General features: G+C 37.8%; 3 protein-coding genes across 4 annotated transcripts in view; 2 read left to right on the top strand and 1 right to left on the bottom strand.

Annotated features, from left to right (window-relative positions):
* The window catches only part of brwd1 (bromodomain and WD repeat domain containing 1), a 38,439-nt gene extending 31,901 nt beyond the window's left edge, over nucleotides 1-6,538 (top strand). Inside the window, exons 38-43 of the mRNA XM_072669227.1 lie at nucleotides 515-684; nucleotides 991-1,128; nucleotides 1,378-1,515; nucleotides 2,653-2,958; nucleotides 3,271-3,408; nucleotides 3,766-6,538. Of these exons, the coding sequence (XP_072525328.1) occupies nucleotides 515-684; nucleotides 991-1,128; nucleotides 1,378-1,515; nucleotides 2,653-2,958; nucleotides 3,271-3,408; nucleotides 3,766-5,162 (2,287 nt within the window). The 3' untranslated portion in view covers nucleotides 5,163-6,538. The remainder of the gene's footprint in view (nucleotides 1-514; nucleotides 685-990; nucleotides 1,129-1,377; nucleotides 1,516-2,652; nucleotides 2,959-3,270; nucleotides 3,409-3,765) is intronic.
* Nucleotides 6,539-10,659: 4,121 nt separating this feature from the next.
* rbp2a (retinol binding protein 2a, cellular) lies at nucleotides 10,660-12,554 on the top strand. Its single transcript, XM_072668599.1, has 4 exons — nucleotides 10,660-10,732; nucleotides 11,431-11,609; nucleotides 12,302-12,403; nucleotides 12,504-12,554. The coding sequence occupies exons 1-4, from the start codon at nucleotides 10,660-10,662 to the stop codon at nucleotides 12,552-12,554; spliced, it is 405 nt and encodes a 134-aa protein (XP_072524700.1).
* mrps22 (mitochondrial ribosomal protein S22) lies at nucleotides 11,919-27,002 on the bottom strand. Of its 2 annotated transcripts, XM_072668598.1 has the most exons (9): nucleotides 26,861-27,002; nucleotides 26,235-26,398; nucleotides 25,964-26,128; nucleotides 22,964-23,107; nucleotides 22,789-22,872; nucleotides 22,400-22,545; nucleotides 15,586-15,694; nucleotides 13,891-14,017; nucleotides 11,919-12,400 (listed from the first exon to the last, which is right to left on the bottom strand). In XM_072668598.1, exons 1-8 carry the CDS (start codon nucleotides 26,985-26,987, stop codon nucleotides 13,928-13,930), a joined length of 1,029 nt encoding a protein of 342 aa, XP_072524699.1. In that variant the 5' UTR covers nucleotides 26,988-27,002; the 3' UTR covers nucleotides 11,919-12,400; nucleotides 13,891-13,927. The 2 variants fall into 2 exon arrangements, with proteins under 2 accessions (XP_072524699.1, XP_072524698.1); XM_072668597.1 differs by having other exon boundaries at nucleotides 11,919-14,017.
* Between the last annotated feature and the right edge of the window lie 330 nt (nucleotides 27,003-27,332).

Below are 27,332 nucleotides of genomic sequence, written 5' to 3'. Positions count from 1 at the left end.
GCTCAATGATGAGGGCTTTATACTCTTCTAGCCTAAACCTGGCATTAGGCATTCAGCCAATAGGTTCAAGGTTCATCTGCTCCAAAATGATTCTATTGGCAATACATCTCTACATGGACTAGACAAGCTGTGTGCATTTGCATATTTGTGTTAGTAATATTAAAGTAGCTGAATGCATTCATTTGAAGGATTGTCCACAAACATTTGGACAAATAGTGTATGTTTAAAAGAAAAAAGGGTGCAAAAGATCACAAAAAGAATGCCTCCCTAACTGTTGTGCATAGGGGTGAATCAATTATGCTTTTGGCTTGTGTTGTAGCCACTATTGTGTTGTAGCCAATATTATGAATATTAAGGCAAGTAAAAGATATAAATTATGTAAGATATAAATTATGTGGTCAGCTGTAGTCTTGCTGATTTGTCCTCAGATATTTGTGGTACTTTAAATCTCATGACTAAAGGTAAGTGACAAAAAAGAATTAAACTATGTTCTTTGTCTTCTTGGTCAAAAAAGGACTGCTATTAAAACTCAGGAACAAGTGGAACTGCCTGCAACCAAATCTACCTCAGCCAAAATATCTGCACCAGAGCGTTGTAGCAGAGGAAAGCAAAAGCGCCACGGTTCAGCCTATATGTCAATGGAGGGAGATTCTGAGGGCTCCAATAAGGCTCCATCTACATCAGGTAATGATCTTGAACAGTGTAAGCTAATGATCTATAAGAATCTAGCAAGCTATAAATATTATTGAGCTGTTTTCTCCTAAAATAGAATGACACCCAAACATCAACAAACTGAACAGGAAATGCGTTTATAGATATTAAAAACTGCAGTAGTAGAAAACATTGTCACTATGGACAGTGTTTTATTTTTATTTTTTATCCTGTATTGTATTTTCATGACAGATTCTTTACATGTTAAGGGGGTCTGTATATGTTTTTGTAAATGTTAATTGTATTTGTAACATGGTCTCCACTTTCTCTGTGCTGTAGAATGTAGTGATGCATATAGTGGTGCATCTTTTAGTGGTTTGGATGAAGACAAAGGCCCTTCATCTTCTCGTCAGTTCAGACGAGAGACCAGAGCAACAAGAAGGGCCATACAGAACAAAGAGTCAAAAAGAAAGCAGGGTAGGTCTACTGTTGGGTTATATGCACCAATGTTATAGTTCTTTGTCTTGGTCTGTTTTTCAAGGAGGTATAACTAAGAACTTTAATTAGTTCACTTTACATTTATGTATTTGGAGGAGAAATTACCAGCAGTTTGGTACTAGATAAGAAAATACTGATGTAGGTTAAGCTTACTGTGACTTTTGGCCACAGTTTGTCTTCAGACAAATATTTTCTGTTTCCATTACGTTTTATTTTTTCTATGCCCAGTAATTGTGAGCCGGAGTGAGAATGACTTCAGTGATGATGGTGGGGATTCAAGCTCATTGAAACGGCTTCAGTCAAGCAGGAGCAAAAGTGGGTCTACAAGACTAACTAGGAACTCTGCAACTGACCAGAGAAAGCAAGGTAATTTCCTCTCATCTTTTTAACTGGTCTTTAGTTTAGCTAGTAACCCCAGGAATAGACTTATAATGGCTATCAAAACTGTTATGTTCAGGTGAACCATACAGCTCTCTGTAGTGGGCTACTTTTCAGTGAAGTTATCCTATTGTGTGAACAAAAGCTGGGTTCTAAACAGTCCACTGTGTGTGCCTACTGAGCTAAGTCATAGACACAGTTCATTATGATGACAAAGCCTGACCAATAGAAAGACTAATGGGAGTAAATATTTGTTGATGAAATTCTTTATTCCGTGTGCTCTAGTCTGGCAAAATATAACACAACCTTATTATACCTTTTATATGGGCCTATACAGTTGTGACAAAATCCCTTAAACAAGCTCATTTGGCTGCAGATACTTTGGGCCCTTTTTCTTTTATAATGTAAAACTGTAGATGTTGATGATTTGGGGTGCCCAAACTTTTGCATGCCAGGTCAGGCTGTGGATCTGAAAAATTCTTAAGGATACATAAAAAATGTTCCACAGTTTGACCTTATCAAAAGAACACAATAGCTTGGTGAGCTCAGTGGTTGCTGGCTTGGTGTAGTTATTGCAGGCAAGACATATACATGGTTATGTGCCTGTTGTCGGTGCTTATAATGGTGCACGAGAGGTTAGCATGGGTCACTAGTCTCTGGTTACACTGCCAACATACACAGTAGCGTGCGATGTACTAGGTATAGTGACACATTCCACCCATAACCATAACAAGTAGTTTAGAACTAGTTTAAACTATTAATAAACGTTCAGTAAAATAATTATTTTACAAAAACTAATGCGTTATTTATGCTTATATAATCACGTCAATGAACCTAATGAATCCCACAGCTCCGATGATGGCATGATTTTTGTTAAAAATGAAACAAAATGGCTCTTCTTCCCATTTGGTTCGGCAAATCCCTGGTCTAGGGTATATTAGAATATAAAAAAACAGTCAGTTTTACAGTCTGCGTGTTTGACGTGGTGGGAAAAGGGGCAAACATAAAGCGCATAAATCGAACGCAACAAAAGCATAAAATAACTAATGGAATAGATGTTATATGTTGCCTGTTATGTTGATCATTTGCTATAGTTCTCTAGCAGAACTCTGTTGTGTGTCCCAGAATGCAGTGGCCAGGTAAATGGGCTGAGCAGATCACGTGTGGAGCGCAGGAGAGTACAACACAGAAGTGGCTCTGATGGAGAAACTTCTACTAGTGACAAAGACTCAGAACCGCGCACAGGCCGGAGGCCAAGGAAAACTGCCATGGCTGCAGTCAGTAAGATGAAACTGATTGATGCCTCTGAGGAAGATGAAGGTTCAGAGCAGGAGGATAGAGCAAAGAACAGCAGCTGGCAGGCTCTCCACACCACCAAACGTGCTGCAGTCATCCAGAGCAGCTCTGATTCTGATGAGCAGGACCATATGGGTATAACAGACTGCTAAGTGAAGTCATTAGATGATTCACATACACTTTGGGTGTTTTTTTAGTTACAATTACTTTGAATGTACATTTAGTTGTTTTAGAAACACCTACTATATATATGTGCATTTAGTGATTTTACTGTTACAGACTGTAGCTTAGCTTCAGAGTTCTTCTTGTTAATTCTCTGCATAAAATGTTTGTTTTAGCAAAAGGCAGTTATGTACATTCATAAAAACCATTGCAAACAAAATTCTTATTGATAGAATTCATATTTATATTCTCTAATCCCAGTGGGTTTTTTTTTTCCACCTACAGCATCAAATAACAAAGAATTTGTCAGCAGTGAGGAGAAGAGCGAGGACAGTGCTGACAATAACGTCTCTTTTCTGCATTACAATGGAGAGAATAAAAGAGTTGTCCATAAATCATCTAGAAGGACAGTACCAGAAGAAGGTGAATAAAATTTTTGTTATGCATTCCAGTAAGTGATTTATTTGTGAGTGGATTTTTTTTCCTCCTCATTACCGGTCACTATATGTGCATCAGTATGTGTGCAAGAGAAAACATATTGCCCTATTGACTTCAATCAGTATTGAACCTCTAATATTTTTATGTTCATATTTTCCTTCTTATTGTGTTCACACATTTATATTAAGTTATTTGTTCATGTACATTTAATCCAGCATAACTTAAAGTGCTTTTTGGTGCACTTGGCAATGTCATTAGCAGATGCATACTGTCGTAAGCTGTGATGTTGCACAATTTCATGTTTTAAAAAATCTGTTAAATTAGAGTTTTGTTTTATTATAGATGATTCTCATGTCAATGGCCGCAGCCTGGAAAAGGAGGAAAGTGAAGAGAACGATGGAAGAAATAGTCCAAATGAAAGCATAGAAAATAAGGAGTCCACCAACCGAAGGAAGTTTGTCAGGAAGACCACAAGAGCGATGGTCAGTAAAATGAAGTGGCTTAATGACAGCGATGCGGAGGAAGAGGAGAAATGCTGCAGAACTAGACGACAGAGATTTCTTCCAAGCAAGCGAGATATCCTAAAAAGCTCTGATGAAGAAACCGAGCTTCCAGTACCTGAGAACCTCCCACACCATAATGGACAAAAGTTGGATACACAGGACCCTGAATATGTTGGAAAAAAAAGCAATATGACTTTTAAAAGTAAAGAACAGGCATCTGCATCAAAAGCATGTGCATTCTCTGCAGTCACAGCAGCATTTAAATTCAGTCCTCAGAAATCTGAACAACTGAGCAATGTTTCAAAGTGGGCCAGTGCTTCAAGAAAAAGAACAAAATCTGAAGATGAAGGAAATGGGCAGAATGAGAGCAGTAATGGAGAAGAGGAGATCCCAACCAAAAAAACATTGTTGAAAAACAAATTAGGAGCAGCGATAAAATCTGGGAGTTTGGATGGCAGGTCCAGTTCTTCTGATTCTGAAAGTGAAGTGCTAAACTGGAGACGTAAAAAGAAGAAAGAGACTGCTTCTTCTGAAGACTGGCAGCAGAATGATGAATCAGAAAATGAACAATTTTCCCGAAGACGACATACTCTCAGAGCCCTTCCCAAGAAGAAGTATATCACAGACTCTGAAGATGATGCCTGTTTAGAGAGAAATGAAAGGAGCAGTATTCTCTCAGGTAAAGATGGTGGAAAACAACCCCCAGGAAACTCCTCCTCATCCAAAAGGAAACGTATCTGGAGTTCGAATTCAGAAGGTAAAGAGGAAAAAGGCATGATCAGTGCTGAAAGTGAATGTGAGAAACCTGTAAGAAGACAAAAACGCTCCAAGTTATTCAAACAAGGTTCAGAAGAGTCAGAAAGTGATTGTTTTAGTAGAAGGAAAACGGATACTGCTCTGTTACGCAAGCAGCATGATATATCAAATGAAGAGCTCTTTAAGAAGTCCATTTGTCAAGGAAAACAGAGAAAAACAAAACTAAAGAGCAGCAAAAGCTACAGCAGCAGTGATAGTGGGACAAACTCTGACAGTCAAGAAGAGTCTAGCAAAGAGTCCAGCTCAGGGTCACAAAGCAGTCCAAAGAGACACGGCAAGGGAAAGCTGAGGAACCGCAAACCAGGCACCAGATATTCAGACATGGAAAGTGACATTTCCTATGGGACGCCTCAGAGGGCCAGAAAAATTCGCACCAGAAACCTAGGCAAACGAACTGTGTGTTACAGAGACAGCGAATGAAGGACTTTTGTTTGGTTGGGCCATGGAAGAGCGACATTAACTGGAGACATCGAAGACAACTTGATTGTCACAGGGGTAAAAAAGAAAAGGTAATCGCACTGGATTCTTCTACATACTGTGAATCAGTTTCAGGGATATTTATATTTTTCTGTTTAATTTTTGGGTGCTCAAACCCTGTTCTATTTTTGTTTTTTTTCTGTTATTTGGCCAACAGAAATGACTTATATAGAGGAACATTGTCTGCTTGGGTGCTATCTTTGATATACCTCCTGCTTAAATTAAGCATATTTTGCTGGCTTGCACTAAAATGGCACACTGTACTGAGGTATTTCATACACTAGTTCTGCTTTAGTCTCTCAGGGGTCAACTATGTTTACCATTTTCACAGACTTGCAGACTTCCGTGTGTATGTGTTGATCAACGCTGAGATTTTTCTGTCTGTGTATGTGTTCCATTTAATGATAAATTCTTCCTTGATTTGACACTCCTTGAAAAAGCCACACAATTTATTGTACTCTTTAAGGGATCATTGAGCCAATGCTTTTCTTTTTTGGTTTATATATATATATATATATATATATATATATATATATATATATATGTGTGTATGTGTGTGTTTGTGTTTGTTTTTCCTGCATTTTTCCAGATTTTTCTGAGAATCACTTTGTAGCAAAGCTTTTCATATTTAAGTTTGTCAAACATTATTTTGTATGAAATTCCAATGCATCAACTTGCCATACAGTATAAATTGGTACGCATTTGCTAAGTACAGAAAATCAAATCAGTATGTACTGCAAAAAGTGTGATTTCTCATATTGGGAAGACATTTTAGTAACCTGTTATGTACTTTCAGTATTATTTCATTTTCAGACTTAACTTATGAACAGTAAATAATTTTTGTATCAATCTGAATTTAGTAATGGTGGCATTCGTAATAAATACAGCAGTAATGTTTTTTCTTTAATGCCTTTTGCATAAAGTCAGCTCTTTAATACAGGTTTCACAGATGTTAAATTTGATGTGTTTTGAAGTGATTGAGTTTATGATGAATAAAGTAGCCTGCAGTTTAAAGACAGAATTGATTTGATGCTTCTTTTTTATTATATGATGGCTAACTGACCCTGTGCTCATCGTGTTTTACTGTTGAGAACTGTTTGGGATTAACCTTTAGTTCATGTACAATTTCACACATCACACTTAGGAAAATATAGAATATCCATAGAATTCACAAGATTAAATTGCAAACTTAATCAGCTAAAACTAACAAGAAAAAAAACAGCAATGGCGTCATCATAGTCCATGGAGCAATGAGTTGTATCATTTTTTTTCCTTTATATATTGTTCTCAACAATAAAGAAACGTTAATTTTTCTTGGATCATGTGTGTTACTGTTGGTGTTTTAATGATATTGACTGTAGTCTTGGTATGCTTAATTGGAGTCCAAAAACTAACTGTGTTGAACAAAAGCATAAAACTTAATTAGTAAGGTAACTAAGGAAATGTCCTACTAGCAGTTTTCCAGATTTTTCTGAGAATCACTTTGTAAAGCTTTACATATTTAGGTTGGTCAAGCATTCTTTTGTATGAATTTCAAACGCATTATCTTGCAATACAGTATAATTTGGTATGTATATACCAAGCATAGAAAATCAAATCAATATGTACTGCAAATAGTGTGATTTCTCATATTGGGAAGGTATTTTGGTAACCTTTTTAGACATTTTAGTATTAGTCCATGATGGATGAGAGGGATTTGCTGTAGATGTCTTTGATTGCAAAAAAACCTAGTGAATAATTTTTTTGGTCACCGAATGCAGGTCAGTGTTTAACCATGTACCATTATTGATTTGCCATTTTTATTTATTTATTTTATTTTATTTTTTTTTTTAGTATACTGCATGGAATATAAGTTAAAGCACGCTATGCCAACTAACATTCATACACTTCTGTACTGTAATTGTATGAAAGCAGTTGACAAATCCTCCATAAATATAGCATGTTCACAATATAATTCACGATTAACAAATCAGAATGTGATTTAGTGGGAATATATACACTGCCCAAAAAATAAAGGGAACACTTAAACAACACAATATAACTCCAAGTGAATCAAACTTCTGTAAAATCAAACTGTCCACTTAGGAAACAACACTGATTGACAATCAATTTCACATGCTGTTGTGCAAATGGAATAGACAACAGGTGGAAATTATTGGCAATTAGCAAGACACAATAAAGGAGTGGTTCTGCAGGTGGGGGCCACAGACCACTTCTCAGTACCTATGCTTTCTGGCTGATGTTTTGATCACTTTTGAATGTTGGTGGTGCTTTCACACTTGTGGTGGCATGAGCTCATCCAGGATGGCACATCAATGCAAGCTGTGGCAAGAAAGTTTGCTGTGTCTGTCAGCATAGCGTCCAGAGGCTGGAGGTGCTACCAGGAGACGTTGAGGAGGCCGTAAGAGGCCAACAACCCAGCGGCAGGACCGCTATCTCTGCCTTTGTGCATGGAGGAACAGGAGGAGCACTGCCAGAGCCCTGCAAAATGACATTCAGCAGGCCACAGGTCTGCAGAAACGTTTAGAAACTCCATGAGGATGGTATGAGGCCCGACATCCAGATGAGGGTTGTGCTCACAGCCCAACACCGTGCAGGACGCTTGGCATTTCCCAGAGAACACCAGGATTGGCAAATTTGCCACTGGCGCCCTGTGCTCTTCACAGATTAAAGCAGGTTCACACTGAGCACATGTGAGACCATATGCTGGTGCGGTTGGCCCGGGGTTCCTCCTAATGCAGAACAATGCTAGACCTCATGTGGCTAGAGTGTGTCAGCAGTTCCTGCAAGATGAAGACATTGAAGCTATGGACTGGCCCGCCCATTCCCCAGACCTGAATCCGATTGAGCACATCTGGGACATCATGTCTCGCTCCATCCACCAACGTCATGTTGCACCACAGACTGTCCAGGAGTTGAATTCAATGCCAAAAGCAATAATCTGTAAATCTGCACCTTGGTCTTGTTGGTCATGCTGATTAACAAGCTTGGTCAGACTGTTAGTCTAACATGGTCAGTGTGTTCTTTCTTGTAGACCAGCAAAACCATCAAACTCAACCAATAACATACCTTATAAGGTATGTTATTGGTTAGCTATTGTTCAATAGTTAAGCGGATCATACTGTTTTTAACACAAAAGTGCCATACTCTGCCATAAGAGAGTTTACAATGGAATAAATGTGTGTTTCTAAGTTTTGACGTTTTAGCAGCATTTCTCTTGTTAAAATCACACTACACGTGTAGTCCTTATCCATATCCACTTAGATATATGATGGGACAAATTCTGCGTTACTATTGCTACTGTTAAGCACATACAATAGAATGATTATATCATAATAGCCATACACATACAGGGACGGGCATTTTCCCGGTGGGCCGACGTGCTATTTGGGCCGACAGTCCCAACACTTTTTTTATTTATATATTGGTCTGGCCGGCCCATAAAACCAGTAGCTCAGCGGCCCAATCACACTGTTAAAGACCAAGTCCTTTCGCATAGATCCTGCCTGCGTAAAACATTCGGCAAAAAACAGTCAGCGCAAGAGTTTGTTTCCTAACCGGCCCTTGAAACACGCTAATCTGCGGCCCATTGGTTACTTTCTTTACTGACACAGCGTTGGCCCAATCATATCATGAAACTCCTCATCCCTCCTCCTGTGCGAGGTAGTAGTAGAACCTGCGGTAACTGGAAGACTTTCAGAACACTTAGGCTATGTAATGAGTAGGCTTAAGCAACCTAACCCCTTGGTAAATCTGATTAAATTATAAAACCTCAATAATTTTTTTTTAATGTTTTATGACCAAGTTAGTTTGTATTGTGAAATAAGCCAATAACGTCCATATCACCAGCGGCTATTTATAAGATATTGTGTACATTGAATGGATGAGAAATAAGCCTAGGCTAGTACTTTCATATCTTCCATCCTGAACAAAATAGTAATACATTTGAGAACACTTTTTAAAACCACCATTCACCAACAAAAACAGTAAGTCAGCAGCAGCATTCTAATTTAATTTATATATTTATATTGTGTGTGTTGTGGGTAGAAGGCTAGGCTAAGGATAAGCTACTTTTTAGCCCTGGAAAAATTTTAGGTAGTTTTTATGTAATGCTAGGTGGTTAGGGACAATGTACGTAAATAAAAGAAAATCACACATTCCTAAGGAGTTGTACAGTTGGTATACACAAATTAAGAGACCGAAAAGGTGTGCGTTATTGAATGAGGTTGGCAGGTCTGGTCCAAAATGCCAGGGCCGATTTTTTGTCCCAGGCCACCCCTTTACACATTTGTGGTGTTCAGGTGACCCCATATTGTTTAGTAGTAATTTGTAAGTAATTTACATAATTTACGTAATTTACTTTAGTTGTTTTGACCAAAATAGGACAGGTCCCCCTTATTGCTTTGACACACTATACAACTTGTAGAGTCGTCAGGAGGCTGTACTGTTCAAACTACACTACTCAATCTCTTGTCATAGTGATGTTTAAATCGTTGTGGTTTGCACACTACACGACGTGACGCAGGTCACGAGTGATTGGTGAGCCGGTCGGGTGGGGTCGCGTCTTTGAACAATTCACACATAGCGATCTAGAGCTAATTTTACCACGAGTTGCCTCCAAGCTGATGTTTTTCTTTGTGACCTCCAAAACTTGTTAGCAAACAGAAAATCAGGGCTAAAATCGTGTAGTGAACTCTGCATTATGCTGATCTTTTTTTCTTATCACAATCTTAGATCAGAATTAATAAATGTATTAAATAAAATATAAAATGATTGTAAAATGTGGTTCCTATCATCTCTGTTGTGAACAATTCTGACTAGTTTGGACAAGTTTCCCTAGAATTCACAACAAAACCCAGTTACATCTCATTGATATTTCTTTCAGCAATTTTGAAAATATAAAGCAAACTTCCTTAAAAAAAATAAAGGTGTCAAAAGGTTTTGGAGCAATGCAATAGAAGAAAATATACATTAAGAATTTATTTGGGAACTATTGTATATACAGTCCCATTTTATTCAATTTGTGGTGGAGTGAGTAAAATAATATTAAACACAATGTTCTTAATAATAATTTTAAAAAGCAGATGAGATTTTTTATCATGCCGATAGGGCTGATGCCCTAATCTCATGTCAAGATGAAATATTACAAATTCCAAGTATGCTCAAAACGCAAAACTTGCAGTACATAGCATATACATTGATTGGTATATTAGCAGCTAGCAGATTTGAGTATCTGGCAGAACCCCACCCTTTTCATACAGTGATGATAAAAGACCTTATCAATTGAACTTTGAACTTCGAACTTTGAACTTTGAATTGAACTGAAGATTGTGACACACACCATTTCAGCTATAAAACTAAAAAGACTTTGTTCAGCCTCTGACTACATTCCAACCTCCTCACATTCAACTACACACACCGCTGCACATTTAGCATCACAATGCCAGCTGACTATAATGGACGATGGGAGATGGTGAGCAATGAGAACTTTGAGGACTTCATGAAGGCTGTGGGTAAGTTTGCTTTCTTGTCGATTTCTTTCTGACCACACACATACACACAAACAGGGGCTGTATAAAAAAAATACTGCCTGTGACCTGAGATTTTTTATGCTTTTCATTTTATGTTTTTAATTTTAGCATATTTACAATAATTAATTTGATATAGAGGGGGAAAAGTAGCAACTATATATGTAACTAGTTGCATAGTAGTCCTATTTTCCATTTCACAATGAATACAATTCAGAATTATTCACAAAGCTATATTGTGTATGTCATTGTGTAACACAATGAAATACATGTTTGGTCAAAAAACACTTTTTAGGCACAGTTTTCTACATGCTCTATGTTAGAGTACAAGTCCTCACTAAAAGGTGCATAAGACTTGCTGATCACTGTGAAATTTTAGACCCCATACATAGACATCAGCAAGCATGGATTTATTAAAAATGGGCATATAACATTCATCAGAATGCGTACTGTGCAGTAAGATAAGTTGTTTAAGTAAAACAAATATTATCAGTAAAATACTCATTAAGGAAAACCTTTAGGCTGTTCAGTTCAGTTACAGTTTGATGATGTCATGAGCATTTTAGTTCCTGTGATTAGATAATTGGGTTTACCATTTGAGAGTTATTTCAGGATTAGTGAACTCTACTAGTTGGACAACTATTTTGATTGCTCCAGTTACACATTGATTTTCTTTCTTTTAGACATAGACTTTGCCACCCGCAAGATTGCTGCCCACCTCACACAGACAAAGGTTATCGTACAAAACGGAGATAAGTTTGAGACCAAAACGCTTAGCACTTTTAGAAATTATGAGGTAAACTTTACTGTGGGGGAAGAGTTTGAGGAGCATACGAAGGGGCTGGACAACAGAGTGGTCAAGGTAAGTTAGTGCTTATGTGTGAAATAAAAAAAAAAGATTCCCCCACATATTCTCTGTTTACAAAACCTAAATACATGCATTTTTTTCTGATTGATAGCTGTCACTATCTGTCACTACAGTTCGAGCAGATTACTTCCAGGCTAGCTAAATACAGATGAATTCATTTTCTCATCTTAAATGGCAATACAAATAAATTAAATGTAATCTATGTCCTATTGTCATCAGAAAAAAATTCTGGGGCGATGTCATAGAATAATCGCTTTTGGTTCCTCACAGAACCATTCAATAAAAAACTTTACACAAATTAAATGCTGTAAAATTATTTGGGAATCTTTATTTTTATGAGTGGCATAAATTTCAGTTCAACATGAAACAATGTGGTGGTCATTTACCTTAATCTAGCAGTAAGATGTTTCTGTTCTAATTTTTAAACAAAACATCACTGATATTTAGAGCTTACAGCTTTTTCCTCCAATGTAAACATTATATGTACACATATTAAGACTTTCTTATACATAGTCTTGTGTGGAATGTGCTTGCACTATAAAAAACTTATGGAAGAAAGCATTTTTAGCTTTAAGTTATGCAAGATGATCACCCAGTGACACTCAGCACATCTCATTTTCAAAAATGGTTCTTGAAAGTGACAGTTCAACAACATGCAACATTTATTAACATTATGCATGTTTTAGACACTGGTTCAGTGGGATGGAGAGAAGCTGGTGTGTGTGCAAAAAGGTGAGAAAGAGAACAGAGGGTGGAAGCACTGGATTGAGGGAGATCTTCTGCATCTGGTAAATACAAAGATACAATTCTAACATTGATATTGAATAGAGAATTGTGTGAGTGTTTTAAGCAATCTGTCTAATCATTGTCTTTGTGTGTCACTATCAGGAGATCACCTGCCAGGACAAAATCTGTCATCAAGTGTTTAAAAAAAAGTAAACATCTTAATCATTCTTGTGCGTATGATTAATTATTTTTGCCTGGTTGTATTTGACATAATTGTACATATATACATCCAATTTTAATAAAGAATAAGTGATTCAACTTTGCACTACAAAGAGTGTTTTTAGGTTAATGTAGCACATCAAATAGGTTACTACATATCTATCATATATGTATCATTTTATATATATATATATATATATATATATAAAATGTACATATATATTTTAACGATTTATCACAGTTAAACATAATTAAGACTGTGGGGAATTTTATCGCTGGAGATTGTCATGCCACTTAGGAGCGTTTGTTCACATTTTGAGTAGTCTAGAACATTAACTGTTATAAAAAAGCCAAAGGTCAAACTTGAGTATTACAGATACATAAAACTAAAATACTTTTTACTCCAGTGCACTAATCAAGAGTAATAAATGAGCAGTTTTTGCTGAAGATCCACACTATAAATCTACTTTTGTAGATAAGCTGGAAGCTTTAAGTGTGACGGCGGGATCCTGCCACATGTACAGGTCACCTTTATCGTTCAAATGACTTTTGATCCAGTCAGAAGACACTCTGAAGTACATGGATCTTATTAGTAGGTGATCTGCAGTCATTTCCCAACCAGAGATTGCATATACCGTTTCATTAATGATGAACCAAAAACAAGGTTTTCTTTCATTTTAATCACGGCAGACAGAAATGCTCAACGATTGTACTGAAGCTAAAACATTACTTCACATCTGGAGATTATATATATATAGATGGAGAGATTTTTTTTACCAAGAAAGGTTTGCTATTTTGGGTGAAACCAGTACACAACTATACATCTGGCCTCAACCCATAAGTAAGATTTTATGACCTACAGTCTGCCGTTTAAGTAATGATTTGCAATCTGCAATAGGTCATACATCGTATTCTAACCTTTCATGTTTTTGCGGTTCCTCTCAGGACGTGTAGTATGAAGTGGGAATGGGAAACTAAAATGTGTAAGAGTTACATTATATTTATTACAGTTTAGGACCATTTCTTCTGGATATGCAATTTCAGACATTTAACTTCAGAAATACTATTTATGTAATGACACATTTATATGGGTGGGAGTCTGTCAATGCGTTACTCAACACATTATTTTAGCAAAGACTTATCAACAAGACAGACCTTTTTCTGTTTCAGCACAGGCTTTTTTCAACATAGTGTTTATTAACACACAGCAGCACAGTCATCAAAATTATTCCTAAGCTGCAATTAATAACCTAAAGTAATGTAATAATAGCAAGAATACCATTTGTTGCATTTTCATCACTTATGGCTAAACACAACAACAAAACACTACCAAGTTCTTGATGTGGTTTCAGTGTTGTTTTCCCTGTTCAGGCAGAGCTGTGCGTTGTTGTCTGTTCATAAACCTGTAAAGCGAGCTTGATAAATCCAGCTCTCTGAGACTCAGAATCAGCATAGATCTATAAAAGGAACAAGACAGGATCAATTTTAACCAAGATAACATTGTTGTGAGACAGAACAAAATTAACATTAAATAAAATTTGCATTGGCTGGTTTATTGAAACTCAGACAACACTCAGAATGACCTTAATTCACAACACAGCAATTTTTGTCAAGAAAAACAGCTTGTCTCTTGAAAATGACCCGATATACACAGCAACACTACAGCATTGCACAGGAAACATGACATTATGATTACTATAGAGCATACGATTTTTCACCATCAAACTTTGTTACTGTGAATTATTAAGCAAGCAGAAAATGAACTGATCTCCAAAAGGCATAGAATTAAACAATGAAACAATCAACATTTTAAGCAAGGTGTAGGTTATGTTTTATAATTGACAAACGGAAGTTTGTCAAGGCGCTGTTACTTTGACCAGAAGATGGCTGGTTTGAATCCAGTCATACTGCTAGCCATCAGCACAGAGGCCCAGAGAGAGCACAACTGAATTGGATTGGATTCACTATAAAACACCTGATGTGTTAAGATTTTAAACTATTAGGCTTCCTTCTCTGCTGGAAGGTGCTTCAGCAACTGTTGCTTCCCTTCTCCTTCAGTATAGATCCTGTCAAAATTCTGAAACAAGGACATCCTGAAGATGCACATGCATTTTGTATATTACACATTATCTGCACAAGTACAAATTCTGAAAAAAACAAAATCCATTCAAACAGTATTCTGTCATTTACTAAATGCATGAGTTCAGGGGTAAGCATATGCCAAAACAAAACTCAAAAAGAGGGGGAAAAAAACCCCAAAACAATGTGTTTGATGACATGTATCAAATCTAGCAAGCCAAGAGTGGACAGTGGCAGCGCAGAGTTTGCACTTTAGTTGACATGCATGAATCCCTGACCAGAGGCATGTTTGGAGGAATAAAGGCACTCAACCCCAAGTACATTGTACCATCTATTACACATAATGGTAGTTGGTGGTGGGGTTTTACTGCTGCTGGAACTGTTATGTTGTACAAAGTGGATCAAATAAATTTCTGCCAGAAGCTTGTTTATGGCTACCAAAAGACAGGGGAGGGGGGCTACCATTGGGAAGGACCCACTAGCTAAGAAGAATGGGTGAGGACCAAAAAGGGAGAGGAGAACGTAGACTTGATTAAACACAGTACAAGTCGAGTAGAGGAGTATAAAACCCTAACTAAAAATCTGAATTTCAGAGGTTAAAAAAAAAAAAAAAGCATGAACGAAGTTGCGGCTAATACACTGTGTATAGCTAAAAATGGCAAAACGCTAGCACCAGTGTCAGTCTGTCAGAAACACACAGATCACTCTGTACTTGATTAAAGTGTTGCCAAAGGTAAAGATAATGGCCAAAAATGTAGTGATATTTAATATCTTGCACGACCAATTTTCCTTTTACTGTTAAATGTGTATAATTATTTGACATGCTTTTGTATTGCAGCAAAGGTTAATCTGTAAAACAAAACTATTAAACTGCATGTGTATACATGGCACCAGCTCTAGCAACAGCAGGTTGCAAAAGGGGTTGCCCATATGTGAGTGTTATTACCTTAAGAAGTTCCATGCCATTGGCTTGTTGACTGTGAGCTTGCAGTGCACAGTCACTCTGAGGATGCACCAGGTTAAATAGATGCACCAAATTTACTGCATCCTCCAACCTGCAACCAGGGTCATTTCAGGACAAATAAGAATGACATTACTGAATATTACTGACCACCAAATTTATACACCTGTAACACACAAAAAGATGGGCAAGACAGTGGGCGTTATGCATCCAGGAATGTCAAATCTGATTCAATCATCAAACAGGCATACGGTCACCTTCTTGTAGCTTCAAAACAAACTTTACAAGTAAAATGAACCTTAACAGTGGAGGTCAAGGTAGAGTAAAAGATTTAAACTTTGATTTCATATTCCTTGCAACTTGCAAGGACCACTGAACATCAAATGAGATGTTTTTGCATAAAACGATATGCTAACTCAATATGACGATATGACTCTCAATACAATGCTATGACATAATGGCCGAATGGCCATCCTGCAAGGGACTAGAAACGCGAGGGAGAATGACAACCCCATCCAGGACGCAAGAAGAAACACTGCTCACATGTCAGAGAGAAGGAAAGCTTACAGTGGCATTCAGAAGGAGCTGTGGGCAAAAGGGGACCCTTCCTTTATGATCTACTCTGTTTCCCTCTGGGTGACATTTTAAGCCAAAGAGCAGTCATTTACAACAGTACGTGTGGGAATAGAAACAACCTATAAAAGTTGCAAGTTAGACATTTTCTTCAGACTGGGAGTAGGCTGTATCTGTATGCAAATAATGATTTTAATCCCTTTGATACAGATCAAATGCATAATCTTGCTTTTCACAATTACACGTTTTGTTTTTCTTATTATTATTTTTTTTTACCCTAGCTTAAAAACAGTCTTAAAAGTCAGGTTAAAAACATTCAAGGAAAAGAATGACGACTTTGAGGGCAGAATGAAAAGGGGGAATGGTTGGTTGTTCATCCACGTCAACAATCCAAACATTTTTTTGAAACTTCTTAGAAAGAGACATTAAATGAGCACACCCCCAGATGGCCCAAAGGGCCCAAACAGTGGCAACCTGCCGATCCCAGGTATCAAACCCACAACTCGGTCATCAATAGCGTGGAGCTCTAACCGCTGAGCCACCACTGCCCCTACCCACAACCCTGAGATAAAAAGTCCCATGCTCTGCCAACAGAAGGAATATGCTACAAGTGCTGATATCTTAGCACACTCAATTGCATTCAACTTCTATCTAGACCTCATCCTTGCCTGCCTGTTAATCTGCAGCCTGTGCCAGGACCCACTACTTTATTGAACATAACAGCGGATTTAAGATTGAACTGTTTATGTTTCACTAATCTTGCTCCCATTGTTCCCCTATGATCCTGTGAGGAGAAAGAACAATAAGATCAACTTTCAGACTATTACTGGGGTATTTTTGAAGGCGAAACAAAGCATGCAGTGGGGCAAAATAGCATTTAGTCAGCCACTGATTGTGCAGGTTCTCATCTTTCTAAGTATGAGAGGTCTAATTTTCATCCTAGGTCCACTTCAACTATGAGATATAAAATGAGAAAAAAAAAAAAATCCAGGAAATCACATTGAAGAATTTTATGGTTGAAATAAGAAGGCTGGCTGGGAAGAGTGAATCTAAAACAGTCAAGCAGGTTGGTGTGTATAAATCAACTGTGGGAGCAATTGTAAGAAAATGGAAGACATACAAGACCATTAAAAATCTCCCTTGATCTGGGGCCCCATGCAAGATCTCATCCAGTGGAGTCAAAATAGTGAGAACGGTGAATAAAAGTCCCAGAACTACACGGAGGGACCTGGTGAATGACCTGCAGAGAGCTGGGACCAAAGTAACAAAGGTTACCATCAGTAATACACTATGCCGAGAAGGACTCAAATCCTGCAGTGCCAGGCGTGTCCCTCTGCTTAAGCCAGTACATGTCTAGGCCTGTCTGAAGTTTGCCAGAGAGCATATGGATGATCCAGAAGAGGATTGGGAGAATATCATGTAAAGCATGGGGGTGGAAACATCATGTTTTGGAGCTGTTTTTCTACAAAGGGGACAGAGCGACTGATGCGTATTAAGGGAAGAATGAACGGGGCCATGTATCGTGAGATTTTAAGCCAAAACCTTCCATCAGTAAGAGCATTGGAACATGGCTGGGTCTTCCAGCATGACAATGATCCCAAACACACTGCTCGGGCAACAAAGGAGTGGTTCTGTAAAAAGCATTTCAAGTTCCTGAAGTGGCCTAGCTAGTCTCCAGACCTCAACCCCATAGAAAATTTATGGAGGGAATTGAAAGCCTGTGTTGCCCAGTGACAGCCCCAAAACATCACTGCTCTAAAGGAAATCTGCATGAAGGAATGGGCCAAAATACTAGCTACAGTGTGTGCAAACCTGGGAAAGACTTACAGGAAACGTTTGACCTCTGTCATTGCCAACAAAGGTTATTTTACAAAGTGTTGAGTGGAACTTTTGTTATTGACCAAACACTTAAGATAAGATAAGATAATCCTTTATTAGTCCCGCAGTGGGGAAATGCTCAGTGTCACAGAAGAAAGGGATAGCAAGACACTCAGTTACGAAAATGTAGATAAATAATTTACACTAATTTACACTTATTTCCAATTTACAATTAAATTCTATAAAAATCCTACAATGTGACTTTTTGGCGGGGTTTTTCCCCCTCATTTTGTCTTTCATAGTTGAAGTGTATCTATGATGAAAATAACAGATCTCATCTTTATAAGTAGGAGAACTTGCAATCAGTGGCTGACTAAATACTTTGCCTGCATCTACAACTGTAGATGCAAGCAAACTGCCAGACAGCATTCTTAGAGAAAAGTCATCTTTCTGATAACATGATCTCAACTTAAAACACTTTGCAGAGGTGTACATTTTACACAAAACATTATTACAGACACAGAGGAACAACGTTTCAAAAAAACAAAATCAATTGATGGCTCTGTGGCATTCAAATCACAAATGTGCATGCACCGAACAAAGATTATTCTGGATTTATTAAAAGGATCAATAATATAAATACAGTACAGTTTTTGGCTTTTATTGGCAAGAGATCTAAACGGTGTCTCGTCACAGCGCATAGATGGACAACCCGAATCTAAAGCTGCCCTCCCCAAAATGAGTAAGATGATTAGACATCAAATTTAATCTTGAATTAGGTCTTGTAGAAGTGGGGGAAAAATATGTTTTCAAGACAGAAAAAAACCCCACAATGGTCACAGAATTAACTTGAATCGGACAAAAGTAATAATAAATAGAATTCTATGAAAATGATCAAAAAATCTGACACCGATTTTGAACCATGCTTCAACCAAATAATTTAAAAGAAAAATAATAAACTCATGAAACAGGCCTGGACAAAAATGATGGCACTCTTAACTTAATATTTTGTTGCACAACCATTTGAGGTAATCACTACAATCAAACAATTCCTGTATCTGTCAATGAGATATCTGCACTTCTCAACATGGAATTTTGGCCCACTCCTCATGAGCAAACTGCTCCAGTTGTCTAAGGTTTGAAGGGTGCCTTTTCCACACGGCATGTTTCAGCTACTTCCAAAAATGCTCAATAGGATTTAGGTCAGGGCTCATAGAAGGCCACGTCAGAATAGTCCAATGTTTTCCTCTTAGCCATTCTTGAGTATCCCCCCCCCCCCATTTTATTTCATTTCATTGTACCCTGCACAGATTCAAGACACCCTGTGCCAGATGCAGCAAAGCAGCCCCAGAACATAACAGAGCCTCCTCCATATTTCACAGTAGGGTGTTCTTTTCTTGATATACTTCATTTTTCTGTCTGAACATAGAGCTCAAACAACGAAGGATGGTGCGATCCGACAGTGATGTTCCTGGAGCTTGAAGTTCACCTTTAATCTCTTTAGAAGTTTTTCTGGGCTCTTTTGTTACCATTCATATTATCCGTCTCTTTGATTTGTTATCAATTTTCCTCCTGCTGCCTCGTCCAGGGACGTTGGCTACAAGTTCTGAATAATATGTGCAACTGTAGTCACAGGATCATCAAACTGCATGGAGATGGTCTTATAACCTTTACCTTTAACATGCTTGTCTATAATTTTCTTTCTAATCTCATGAGACAACTCTTTCCTTTGCTTCCTCTGGTCCATGTTGGGTGTCATACACACCATGTCACCAAACAGCACAGTGACTACCTGTAGCCCTATATATAGGCTCACTGACTGATTACAAGATTGTAGACAACTGTGATGCTAATTAGTGGACACACCTTGATTTAACATGTCCCTTTGGTCACTTTATTTTCAGGGGTACCATAATTTTTTTCCAGGTCTGTTTATTGAGTTTATTTTTTGTAAATAATTATGTTTAAGCATGGTTCAAAATCAATGTCGAATTTTCATTTTTTCATTTTCATAGATTTTTTTTATTTATTATTACTTTTGTCAGATTCAAGTTATTTGTGTGTATGTGAAGTATGTTCCATGTTTCCATATAGGGGGTAAAAGTTGAGTGTGCAGTAGCGAATGCTATTGGGCCAAGGGGCCACTTTAGATAAGATAGGGTGTTCCTAGGTTGGAAAACATGGGTTAGTTCGGGCCGGAGGACGTTGTTGACACTTTGAGAGATAAGCTTTCATAAACCTTCTCTCAAAGTAGTAAAAAGGTTATCACAGGAGATCCTAAAGATAGACCCATGATGACCCAGATGAGGGACTTAATTTAAAAGATTACTTTTGAGCAACACAAATGAAGCCATTGCTAATGTGGATCCAGAACACTACATGCACTTGCTGGCTTAACATAGATGAAGGAGAAGAAAAAGGGAGGGGGAAGGGGGGTGCACTTGGAACCTTTACATGCTTTCCCATTTTTCTGAAAACTGCCTTCGTACATCTACGCAATATTGCCAAACTGCATAATGTACTCATTAAATGATGCTGAGACGTTGCACACAATTATAACCAAGATTAATTACTGTAACACCCTTCTGGTTTAAAGTTTTTGCAAATCCTTAAAAAGTTCCAATTAGTACAGCAGCTGCTAGAGTGCTCACTAGAAAAATTGACCATTAGTGCCTACATTGTTTACCACTTTTGCATTAATCATAAAATACTCCTACCTTACGTCACTCAACGGTTTGGCCCCACAGTATCTTGGGGAACATCTTAAACCCTACAATTCCTTCTGTTTACTTCTTTCACAGGACACTCAACTTCTGTCAGCTCCTTGCTTTAGACGAATCAACACTGGGGAAGAGTCTGATATGTCAAATTTCAGTTCTGAGTTTCGTACAAGGACAAATAAGCTCATTCCCCCCCCTATGCATTTAACCGTGCCACTGGGTAGGGCACTGTGGGAGCTCACTAATAAGTGATGTCATTCCCTGAAATGTTACTGAACACAGTCAAAAGCAATCCTAAGAACAATTACTTGTCTTTGTGCTCTTAAATATATGGTTTATGTGTATGATCTGAACCTCAGTTAGCTGGAACATGGTCTGTGCTATGGTGTTTAGCCTGCTAGCCAGCCACAGCAGAGGCTGCTCATTTCGTTTTTCTGTTACTCCTAACAAAAAGTGGCCTGCAGATGCAGAACTTTTACTGCATGATAACACTGTATGGAAAAACGAAGTAAACAAAGAACCATCTGCGCCAAGTCAACTGAAGCCAACAAGAATGTCAATCTAAGCTATCATCTAAGGATTAATTATCTACAAAGGCTCCTAAAACTTGACAGAGCAAAATCAAATCTTGTAAACAAAACAGAACTACTGGAAAATATAAACCAATGGCATAAGCTTAGTGTAAATCTGTAAACACACAGGCCACAGGTTGCCATGTTAGCACAGTCCATGCCATAGCTTAGAAAGCTAACGCTAACGTTAACACCCAGAGAGCCAACACCATTAGTATCAGTGCAATAACGCACAATAACCACAAAACACATTTCATGTCTTATTGTGGGTTATTAGGCTCTTAACACTCAAATGTACACAAGCATGGAAGCTTTCCTAATATGTCCTCTTTAAATGAAAATTCAGCAATTAACACTGATGCTTTCTACATTTAGGCACTTATCCATAACTTACAAAACCGTTTAGTTGTCCACCCAAAACCCAAATATCATTAGCTAGTGTGAGACTAAAATACCTTGGACCATGGACACTGCAAACATGTTGGTTTTTGCTTTGTCAGTTAGCTGTACATTGCAAATGTTTGTAAATGACAGACAAATAATGGAGTAGTGTGCAGTTGCTTTTTCTCTTCAGGCTGAAGATAATCAATTGTGCTCAAACCTCCACTTAAGCATAGTTCAACAATTTGATGAATCGCATGCAGACCTCATACAACATTATGGTTGCTCCAAGCTGCACTCTATTCTATGCAAGTCTGATAAACAAGGGCCACTGTCTGTGTGTTTTGCGGGTATGGAAAGGAGAAACCAGAGACAACACCCCCCTTATTCATTATTTGTTTTTACAAGTTTCTATTATTTTCCCAACTTACTACTTATTAAGAGGGATGTGTGATCTTTAATATGTAATGTGACAAGAATAAAAGGCCTTGGGGATAGTTTGGAAGATGGAGTTTGTTCTTAAGAAGACTGACTATCCAGCGAAAGACACGGTCACTATAATCAGAAGCTAGTGCATTGAAGCTGGGATATTCTTTTCAGTTTTACAGTCAATTATTAGGACAGTGTTTTCATACAATTTTTATCTTGGTCATACTGTAGTAAGAAATATCAAACATGATCTCTGTTTAAATACATACAAGCATGCGCACACACACACACACACACACCACTCACCTTTCTCTCTGCAGCATATCTGCCAACAGCCCATCTATTCTATGGCTACTGACCAAGTACCAGACAAGACCACCAAACAAGCGTGAAGACCAGAGCAGGACATATTTTCCATGCTTGTCAATGTCCTCATAGGTCAATGCATGCACCTTTGAACATAACACACAAACATATTAAAGAGTAAGCGACTGTGTCCATAAGGTGCCTTTCATGGTAAAGTGGTGAAACACACTACAGTACGAACCTGCAACAACAGAAGCAACATGTTACAAAAAAAAAAAAAAAAAAGTACTGCAGGTACTACAATTTAGAAGTTTATTTACTGCTCAACGCCTTAGTAATGAACCATGTTAGACTTTTATTGAAACCAGCACCGCTGTACCCACACATACCCTCTTAAATTCTGCAGAGTCAGGTTCAAACTGGACAAGAGAGTAGTTCAAAACTTCCTGATGTCTGTTCTGTCCAAACATAACCTATACAAGGAACATGGGAAGTGCAGGCATTGTTTATATTTTCCTTATTTAATAAATTTTGAATGCAGTTTTACTTAACATCAAAACATACTTTTAGGTTTTCCTCTTTAAACATAGGTGGTGGTGTAAGCTTGCGGTCCTTTTTGGGGAAGTAAACTTGTACGAGTCTGTCTCTCTCTTTCCATGATGCCTTTCTTAATGTACCACTCGGCTCTCTCACAACAATAAACCGTTCCTGCACAGAAGAAAGAGTATGAGATCAATGAGAAATGAGATCAATATTATTTTGTTTATAAACCTAGCACAAAAAGTAAAAAGAAAATTGTTTGGTAGATTATTTCTTTGTTGTAACAATGCTTCTTGACAATAAATCTGTTGGAAAGCCTGTTAATTTCCCTATTAAAACGGTGCCACATTTGTACGGAACATGCATTTGTGTGATGAGCAGTAGAGCGGAGTATGTAGGTTGAGGGAAGGAAAAAGAAAAAAAAAAAAAAGAAAAAAAAAAAAAAAAAAAAACATTCTGCCATTGCCAAACAGCTTATGTTGCTGTTGCTATTGCTACTTGTTTTAAGCTTCTAGTACCCCCAGAAGCACCTAGGCACCTGATTGGCAGCATCTGTGAGCATGGGCCCTACAGTGGTCAGTAAGTGTTTGACTGATTTGAATAAGAAGAATGGTATGCCATCCCACAGCAGTGCGTGACCAGGCTGGTGACCAGCATGAGGAGGTGGTGCCAGGCTGCTGTGTATGGTTCTTCCAAACACTACTGAGGCTCCTGTTTGTTAAATGAATAAAGTCCACCAAACAAGTCAATTGCAGAATTAGCTGTTTGGCATTGGCAGAGAGGATCTGGCAAATTTTTCAAGGGTGCAACCCCATAGGAAATTAACAGACTTTCCAACACTAAGATTTATTGCCAAGAAGCATTGTTCCAACAAAGAAATAATCTACCAAACACAAGGTTCTTTACTTTTTGTTTAAAGTTGAATTATTTTATTTATTTATTTAATCTATCTACTATTTACTTACTTATTTTACATATTATTTCTTAACCTTCTCAGTCAGAAAAAAAACATCATAAAAACAAAACACTGTATACTACACTGTGTGCAGAATTATTAGGCAAATGAGTATTTTGATCACATCATCCTTTTTATACATGTTGTCCTACTCCAAGCTCTATAGGCTTGAAAGCCAACTACCAATCAAGTAAATCAGGTGATGTGCATCTCTGTAATGAGAAGGGGTGTGGTCTAATGACATCAACACCCTATATAAGATGTGCTTAATTTTTAGGCAACTTCCTTTCGCAAAATGGGTCAGAAGAGAGATTTGACGGACTCTAAAAAGTCAAAAATTGTGAGATGTCTTGCAGAGGGATGCAGCAGTGATCACCGAACAATCAAGTGTTTCATGGCAAATAGCCAACAGGGTCGCAAGAAACGTGGGGCGGAGGAGGCGCAAATAACTGCCCATGAATTGAGGAAAATCAAGCGTGAAGCTGCCAAGATGCCATTTGCCACCAGTTTTGCCATATTTCAGAGCTGCAACATTACTGGAGTATCAAAAAGCACAAGATGTGCGATACTCAGGGACATGGCCAAGGTAAGGAAGGCTGAAAAACGACCACCTTTGAACAAGAAACAAGAAAACGTCAAGACTGGGCCAAGACTGGGCCAGTCTTACGACTGATTTTTCTAAGGTTTTATGGACTGATGAAATGCAAGTGACTCTTGATGGGCCAGATGGATGGGCCCGAGGCTGGATCAGTAAAGGGCAGAGAGCTCCACTTCGACTCAGACGCAAGCAAGGTGGAGGTGGGGTACTGGTATGGGCTGGTATCATCAAAGATGAACTTGTGGGACCTTTTCGGGTTGAGGATGGAGTGAAGCTCAACTCCTAGACCTACTGCCAGTTTCTGGAAGACACCTTCTTCAAGCAGTGGTACAGAAAGAAGTCTGTATTGTTCAAGAAAAACATGATTTTCATGCAGGACAATGCTCCATCACATGCATCCAAATACTCCACAGCATGGCTGGCCAGTAAGGGTCTAAAAGAAGAAAAGATTGACATGGCCCCCTTGTTCACCTGATCTGAACCCCATAAGAGAACCTGTGGTCCCTCATAAAATGAGAGATCTACAGGAAGGGAAAACAGTACACCTCTCTGAACAGTGTCTGGGAGGCTGTGGTGTCTGCTGCACGCAATGTGGATCGTAAACAGATCAAGCAACTGACAGAATCTATGGATGGAAGGCTTTTGAGTGTCATCGTAAAGAAAGGTGGCTATATTGGTCACTGATTTGGTTTTGTTTTTGAATGTCAGAAATGTTTATTTCTAAATTTTGTTATATTGGTTTACCTGATGAAAATAAAGAAGTGAGATGGGTATATATTTGTTTTTTATTAAGTTGCCCAATAATTCTGCACAGTAATAGTTACCTGCACAAACAGATATCCTCTTAAGATAGCCAAATCTATTTAAAAAAAAAAAAAAAAACCCACTCCAACTTCCAAAAATATTAAGCTTTGATATTTGAGTCTTTTGGGTTGATTGAGAACATAGTTGTTTAATAATAAAAAGAATCCTCTCAAATACAACTTGCCTAATAATTCTGCACACACTGTATAGAGTAAGTCAGTCAATGTTTAAAGATTATTTAACACAGCAGAAAATGTGCTTGCCAGGCAATAAATAAACAGATAAATACAGTTAAACAGAAAAATGTATGAAGTTGTCAATATATTTGAAGAATAAGAATCCTTTATTAGTCACACAGTGGGGAAATTCACAAGTAGGTTTGCACTTCATGGTATAGTGTGTATTTTCTTAGATGTTAGCAACCAAACTGTATCCTCGATGAGAGGTGGATAACTTGTTAAACTAATACACTGAAAAAGAAAAATACATAATCTTCGTATTGACTTCAATATTAATTATAATCTTTGCCTATATCTTGTAAGTTGAAGTGAGGTCAGTAAAACTACTTGGTAATGTACATTCCCTTAAGCATGCCTTAAACATCTTTAACAATCTGCTGGTCAGTGTCATTTTTTATTTAGTAATAAAAGTTAATGTATTCTCTTACTCTGTGTGGGATGTTGTAAGTGATGTCTGTGAAGACATATTTTGCCTTGTCCATTCCCTCAAGCATCTTATCTTCACACAAAACATCCTTAATGGGCTTCCTCTCAGGTAATACTGGGGGCATCTTCAGCAACTTCTTGGCCTGTGCCTGTGCCTTCTGTGCTGCCTATACACAGTCAGCGATAAGGATTTAAAAAATAAATACATTTATTAATTTAATCCAACATTGATAACATTACATGCATCAGGAAAAAATGAACTACAATGGTTACCTCTTCAAGTTGAGTGTCAGTTAGGAGTCTGTACTTTGGTGGTTTCAGCTCCTGTTTAACAGGCTGAAACACTTTATTTAAGTCCAAACCTGCGATTCTGGTCAAAATGTCTTGAACTTCAGCATCTGCAAACTGTGCTGTTTTAAGACGCTCTGCCCCTTGGCCTGGTGTGGGTAAAGGAGTCAAAAATTACAAACAGCAAATGTTAACTATGTAGCAAATACTTGCCAAATGGCTCCTAGATCAACTAAATAAGTGAGCCCTTAGCTAAAAGCATTCTGCATAGTTAGATGACTAAAAGTTTACCAGAGACAACGTTGCGATGCCATTTGTATTGAAAATAATCTAAAAGCAAAAGTATATATTTCATTTAGTTTTTCGACTTTGTCTTTGTCTAATTTTAGCACATTTTAGCACATACCTGAAATTCACAAAATCAGGACAAAAAACACAGTGGTTGCAGATGTAGCACTACGTTACTGCAGAAGGGATTTATAGCCGAATGATGTCAAAATTAACGTTACTGCGATCAGAGACGCCCAGAGATGAGCAAGGTCAATATACAAACATCCACAAATGAAATGAATGCTAACATTTACATCTCATTAGTTTTTTTTTCCACTTACCGTCGTTTGATAACAAACTACAAGTCAATCGCTTAGCCCTTTTTAAAATCTCTCCTGTATCATGATCCACACTTGTAATGCCACGACAAGCTCTAAACAAACCCCGTGCAACACCGAGCGCAGCCATGTTTCATGTCCTCCTTCTGCTTCTTCTTTTTCTTAAGAATTTGATTAACCAGTTGTAGGCATATCGCCACCTAGTGTTAAGCGCTGAATTTTACACATTCAAATGACCTTTGATTTGTTTTATTAAAACGTATGCGTTCAGAATTTTACAGATCTAAATCACTGATTTCCCCCTAATTTGAACTGAACCCTGACAGTCTATACCTCAACTTGCTCTTCATGTTTTGATAACTGTCCTCCCTCTAAAATAATAAGACATACAGATAGAATATAGAAATGATAAACATAAAAGCAAATATGTCAATTAAAACATAAAATAAAACGTAAAGTACAACAAGAGAATATG

The sequence above is a fragment of the Salminus brasiliensis genome, chromosome 23 (assembly GCF_030463535.1).
Source record: "Salminus brasiliensis chromosome 23, fSalBra1.hap2, whole genome shotgun sequence".
NCBI classification, from domain to species: Eukaryota; Metazoa; Chordata; class Actinopteri; order Characiformes; family Bryconidae; genus Salminus; species Salminus brasiliensis.
This window is presented reverse-complemented; position numbering and strand designations above follow the sequence as displayed.

Coding starts and splice junctions, on each gene's coding strand:
- rbp2a (XM_072668599.1), top strand. CDS start 10,660: ATGCCAGCTGACTATAATGGACGATGGGAGATGGTGAGCAATGAGAAC. Junction 11,610..12,301: donor TGGACAACAGAGTGGTCAAG/GTAAGTTAGTGC, acceptor TGCATGTTTTAG/ACACTGGTTCAGTGGGATGG. Junction 12,404..12,503: donor AGGGAGATCTTCTGCATCTG/GTAAATACAAAG, acceptor TGTCACTATCAG/GAGATCACCTGCCAGGACAA.
- mrps22 (XM_072668597.1), bottom strand. CDS start 26,987: ATGGCTGCGCTCGGTGTTGCACGGGGTTTGTTTAGAGCTTGTCGTGGC. Junction 26,399..26,860: donor TAGTTTGTTATCAAACGACG/GTAAGTGGAAAA, acceptor TACCCACACCAG/GCCAAGGGGCAGAGCGTCTT. Junction 26,129..26,234: donor CTGACACTCAACTTGAAGAG/GTAACCATTGTA, acceptor GACTGTGTATAG/GCAGCACAGAAGGCACAGGC.